The 5,771-nt window shown below is 58.8% G+C and overlaps 1 protein-coding gene across 1 annotated transcript; it reads left to right on the top strand.

The window, feature by feature from the left end:
- Window positions 1-1,083: 1,083 nt before the first annotated feature.
- Window positions 1,084-4,052, top strand: FOXI3 (forkhead box I3). The gene is made up of 2 exons (XM_064712450.1): window positions 1,084-1,786; window positions 2,932-4,052. The coding sequence occupies exons 1-2, from the start codon at window positions 1,084-1,086 to the stop codon at window positions 3,519-3,521; spliced, it is 1,293 nt and encodes a 430-aa protein (XP_064568520.1). The 3' UTR covers window positions 3,522-4,052.
- The last annotated feature ends 1,719 nt before the right edge of the window (window positions 4,053-5,771 follow it).

Here is a 5,771-nt window from a genome sequence, read left to right as displayed (position 1 = left end):
GTATACACCAGGAAAGGGCATTTTTGGGCATTTTTACCAGCAGAAAACTGAATAACAACTCCATTTAAAAACGGGGAATTAAATGTGCATCTCATGTACTTGGTACTAAGACAAAGTCTCTAAATCATCCGGCACTATTGACGGTATTTTTGTTGTTACACGTGTGCTTTGCCCCGGACCAGAAGATTTGCCGGATTTGTGTAGATCCCGGCTGTCGGGATCGTTCCGAACACCGAGAGCTTTTTCTCTGCAAAAGGATGAGCTTTCCATGCAGGCTCCCCCGGAGCACTAAGGCGAAAATAACTTTTATTCACTAAATCTCGCCCCGCGCCCTCCAGCCCGCTCCGCCCGCGGTACGAGAGAAGACACCGGTGGGGTTTGTTTGTTTGTTTAATTTCGGGCAATTCCTTATCCAAAATTAATGAACGGCGATCTCAGCCGCGGCTGTTGGGAGACGGACGGCAAAGCTTCACTTCAGGAACAGAGTTAGTTTGAGCGAACAGAGTTTGAGCGAACAGAGTTTGAGCGAGTTCCTCCCTTGGCGCTCCCGTCGGGGGACCCGCAGCGATGCGGGGCCGAAGGGATCGGGGCGATCGCATCCCTAGGAAAGCGGGATGGCATCCCAGAGCGCTGGAGCACTCGGGGAGGGGGCGGCCGGTGCGGGGGCACCGGGAGAGACCCCCAGCTCGGGAACGGGGGGACAGGCACAGCATGGACGGGGGGTGGGTCCGGCTCGGGGATGCTGCCCCCGCGCTGCCGGGAGCCAAATCCCTGGCGCCTCCCGCGGCTCCCCCGCCGGTCCCTCCCCCGTGGCCGCTGCCGGGGCCCGGCCTTGCCCCCCTCCGCCTCCCGCCCGCCGCCGAGCCGCGCTACTGGCTGCTCCGAGCGCGCCGCCGCCGCCCGCCCAGCCCCGGCCCCGGCCGCGGGCGGGGAGTGCGGGCGCACGGCAGCGCCTATAAGGGCGCCGCGCCGCAGCCCCCCGGGAGTTTTTGGTGCAGGGCCGCCGGGGCCGCGGGGCGGGGGTGTCGCCGGGAGAGCACGGCAGCGGCGGGGAGCGCCGGCCGCCCTGCATGGCCAGGGATTATGAGCGCCGGTGAGTTGCAGCAGGCGCAGCCCAGAGCCTCGGCGCCGGCGGCCGCCCCCGCGCCCCCGCAGCCCCGCAGCGCGCAGGAAGCCCCCGACATGGCCGTGTACTGCAGCGAGAACTTCAGCGTGTACCCCCAGCCCAGCCTTCACCCGCCCGGCGCCGCCGCCGCCGCCGCCGCGGCCGCCGCCGCCGCTGCCGCCGCCGCCGCCTCCTCGGGGCAGCGGGCGGGCGGCTACGCGCTGGGGGACTACGGGGCTCCCGCCAACGCCGGCTACCTGTGGGGCATGAACAGCCCCGCGCCCTACCTGCAGGGCCCGCCCGGCGCCGCCGCCGCCGCCGCCGCCGCGCCCTTCCTGCCGCCCGCCTCGTACGGCTGCTCGCGGGGCGGGCAGCTCGTGGGCTCGCCCCCGGCGCCCGGCTCGCCGTCGGCGGGCGGCGCGGAGCTGAGCTGGCTCAGCCTGGCCAGCCAGGAGGAGCTGCTGAAGCTGGTGCGGCCGCCCTACTCGTACTCGGCGCTGATCGCCATGGCCATCCAGAGCGCGCCCGAGAGGAAGCTCACCCTCAGCCACATCTACCAGTACGTGGCCGAGAACTTCCCCTTCTACAAGCGCAGCAAGGCCGGCTGGCAGAACAGCATCCGCCACAACCTCAGCCTCAACGACTGCTTCCGCAAGGTGCCCCGCGACGAGGACGACCCCGGTGAGGTGCCGCGCCGGGCGGGAGGGGTGGCTGGGCAGCGGGGACGGCGGTGCGGACACCGGCACGGCCGTCAGAGAGGGGCGGCAGCGTCCCCGTGGCCGGCGGGTCCCCTGTCCCCTTCTAGGCGGGCGCTGTCCCGACACGGCGATCCCCGTGCCCCTGGGCCAGCGCTGTGATGCGCCCGCGTTTCTCCATCCCTTCCAGTGGGATGCTGTGATGGGACCGCGCTGCGCGTCCCCTCGGGGGCATCACAGTGATGGGACCGCGCTGCCCGTCCCCTGACCCGGCCCTGTGATGGGACCGTTCCCTTTCGCCCAGCCCGGCCCGGCGCTGCCCGCGGGCGGTGTAGGCGGGGGCCGGCCGGTCCCAGCCCTCGCCCCCTGCCCTCGCAGCCCGGGAGCGCCGGTTGTGCAAGGCTCGGCTCCCTCGGCCCGTGATTCACGGCTCCCCTCCCTGCCCGCCGCTGCCCGGGCCGGCCCCGGGGCGCAGCCGGTGCCCGGAGTGGGCGGAGGCGCGCCCGGACAGCGCTGGTCCGGCCCGGCGGTGCCGGGACGTGCCGGGCTGGGGCCGCTCGGGACCTGGCGGGGTCACTGCGCCCGTCCCGGCCGTGGGCAGGAGGCGAGCGGGGACAGCTGATGGCACCACAGTACCCCGCACCACGGCTTGTGCGAGGGGCAGCTTGTGTGCAGCCCCCGCAGCTCAGTGCTGCTGGCCTGAGTGTGCCAGCCCGCCTCTCCATCAGCTTTCCCATGAGCCATGGCCCGGCACTGCCTTGTCACCATTGCTGAGATGGCTGTAAGTGGCCCAGCTTCTGTGGGGCAGCCAGAGCAAGGGGAGCCCCTCTTCACATTCTCTTTAGCCAGGTTGGAGGTACAGGTGCAGATCTGTTTGTGCTTTAGGATGGGGAGGTTCTCCTCTTCTATGTGACCTTAAGGCCACTTGGGCATTGGAGGGATGGAGGTGGAACTGTCCTGGAGACAAGTTTTGGATCCATGTACTGGACAAGAGAGGGAGGAGGAGCAGGTGTAGGAGGAACGGGGGGTCTCTGCCAGGTGGACAAGACATGAATGCTGCTTATCTGTCAGCAGCAGGTCTCACTGTCACAGAAGCTGACTTTCTCTCTTGTGTCTCCTGTTTTCCACCAGGGAAGGGCAACTACTGGACTTTAGATCCCAACTGTGAGAAGATGTTTGACAACGGGAACTTCCGCCGCAAGCGCAAGCGGCGCTCGGAGCCCAACGCGCCCGCGGCCGCCTCTGCGGCCTCCTCTCTGGGGGCCCTGAAGGCCGAGGAGGAGAGACCCATCCCAGCCACAGGCAAACCATGTGGAAACAGCCCACCCCCCGAGCTGGACCCCTCACCCTCTGCCAGGGACCATCCCAAGAGCTCCTCTCCCTCCAGTATCATTTCATCCACGCCCAGCTGTCTCAGCACCTTCTTCAGCGGCATGAGCTCCCTGAGCGGCGGGGGCAGCCGGCTCACGGGGGGTCTCGGCGGTGACCTGCATCACAGGAACTTCTCTGCTGGACAGCTGAGCAGTGGCACTTTCACCCCTTCCAGCAGCTCTTCTCAGGAGGTGCCTTCCCCGGAGCAGCTGCAGCGGGTCGCGGGACCGTCCCCTGCCTACTACAGCTCCTTCCACCCCAGCAGCGGCAGCCAGGGCGCCCAGTACAACCACTACTACAACTTCACAGTCAACAGCCTCATCTACACACGGGATGGGACAGAGGTGTAGGTGCTGGGGCAGCCAGCCAGCGCTGCAGAGGGAAAGGGAGCTGGACCATGCGCTTTTGCAAACAGCATTTCAACGTGGACACTTCCCAGGAGCTCTCCCAGGAAGACTGATCTTCTCACCTTTTGAAATAAGAGCACCCCTAAAGCACCAGCAGAAGGCAGATGCAATGTTTTTTCCCCCATCCAGGAAAACGTTAGGTGGTGTAGATGCTTTGCCATCTAAATTCTGCAGGCGTGAACTGAATTGATGTTTTCAGAGGTTTCTAATCCTGAATGTAGAACAAGAAGTTTAAAAACCATAGCCATAAAGTGGTGTTGGCAAGAGCCAAGCGTAGACATCCAGTGAGTTTTAGAAGAGAACAGGGAAAAAAAAATGAAGAGATTTCTTATGAAGTGCCTTGTACAATGTATTAAAAAACCTCTTCTGCCAGCAATTGCCTGTGTAAGCTCTTGCTTGTGCCCTGATCCTGCAATATGCAATGCACAGGGGGAATATCCTGTATAAACACCCACCCAAAACCTCCTCAGACTCACCGAGGGTCTTCCTGTGTCTGGCATATTGTTCAGCAGGGCTGTGTCTTGTAAAACAATCTTCTTTCCCTGAGCTTAGTACCAAAGATAACTCTAGCCACGCAGCTTTAGCACAAGAATAAACACTGGGGTATTTTTATACATATTTGTACGTAATGTAACTCTTCTGTACATACGTTTCTATGTGGTTTTATATTTGTAAATTATGCTCTGGAGCTGTACTTATTTATAATGTGTTTTAAACTTTGTTAAAGTTTATTTTACTTTGTTTCCCCCCTTTTTTGTTGTTTTATTTGTTTTGAATTTTTTGTTGGTTTTTGTTTTTAGTGTACTACTGAAACTTTTCAGGCTGAACAGCTGTTGGGAATAAAATATTAACAATTGTTAGATATTGGCCTGGTTGTTCATCAGTATGTTTGAAGTATTTCAAAACTCTGTGGGAGACAGGTTTTTCTTTCACATCATTTGGGATAAAAGGTGTAAAAATGTATGAACAATATCATGTTCATAAATTTCCACCCTACTGTGAGTAGGGTGAAAAAAACCTGCTTTACTCCCATAAGAGACACATCTGGGCTGGTTTGCAGTTTCTTGGAGTCTCACTATGCAGTGTGGCCACTATGTCGATTTTGTTTGTTTATTTTTCTCAAAGGTCTGAATCACAAATGTTCTTTTTCGGCAAGGTTTGGTAAAAAAAAATAAAAACTTGCAATGGTAAAAGAGGCAGGACTGGTTCCAGCGCGATGCCAGCTAGCAGGAGGCTCAGTCTGTTTTACCAATTAGTTTCTCTAATGGGATTGTGTGACAGGATTGCACCTGCTTACACTGTGGGCAAGTGAAGAGGTGGGACCAGCCAGCCAGAGGGCCAGGAAGCACTTTTGGGAATCCTCCCTGATTTCCTGCTGCTGGGAAAGGAGAATCCATCATCCAGCAGCCATTGCAGTACACCCCCTCATGATCGGGAGCTGTTTGTTGGGGACTGTTTTCAGATAGAGCATAAATGTGGGTGTCTTCATGGGGAATGCAGCATCCACAATGACAGGGCATAAATGTAGGTGTCTTCATGGGGAACGTGGCATCCACAATGAAAGGGCATAAATGTGGGTGTCTTCATGGGGAATGTGGCATCCACAATGGCAGATCATAAATGTAGGTGTCTTCATGAGGAATGCAGCATCCACAATGAAAGGGCATAAATGTAGGTGTCTTCATGGGGAACACAACATCCACAATGAAAGGGCATAAATGTTGGTGTCTTCATGAGGAATGTGGCATCCACAATGACAGGGCATAAATGTAGGTGTCTTCATGGGGAATGTGGCATCCACAATGGCAGATCATAAATGTAGGTGTCTTCATGGGGAATATGGCATCCACAATGAAGTTACGGTGCAATTGCAGCAGTTTAACACCCAGCATGTGCCGTGATTTAGGGCCATCCCTGCGGGCTATTCACAGCACAGAGCAGTTGGCAGCCTGTGCACTGCCTACCTGCAGAACGTACAGGGCAGTGATGCAAGACAAACCGCCGGCCTGATCCAAACTATAATGAAGCCATGACGAAACGTCAGATGACTCCCATGTGCTTGGGATCGGGACCAAGGACCTGCCCCGGCACTGGCCAATCCCTTTGTGCAATCCTGGGACCAGTGGGCGGGTGGCAGCTCCTTGTCCCTCCTCCCCCTCGCCCCTTCCCAGCACAGATACCATCTTCCTGGCT

The sequence above is a fragment of the Zonotrichia leucophrys genome, chromosome 4 (assembly GCF_028769735.1).
Source record: "Zonotrichia leucophrys gambelii isolate GWCS_2022_RI chromosome 4, RI_Zleu_2.0, whole genome shotgun sequence".
Classification (NCBI taxonomy): Eukaryota; Metazoa; Chordata; class Aves; order Passeriformes; family Passerellidae; genus Zonotrichia; species Zonotrichia leucophrys.
The sequence above is the reverse complement of the archived record's forward strand: the minus strand, read 5'-3'. Positions and strand labels throughout refer to the sequence as shown.

What these genes read in the sequence shown, in the direction of transcription:
- FOXI3 (XM_064712450.1), top strand. Translation starts at nt 1,084, where the DNA reads ATGAGCGCCGGTGAGTTGCAGCAGGCGCAGCCCAGAGCCTCGGCGCCG. An exon ending in CCGCGACGAGGACGACCCCG is followed by an intron (nt 1,787 to 2,931) that starts GTGAGGTGCCGC and finishes GTTTTCCACCAG; the next exon opens with GGAAGGGCAACTACTGGACT.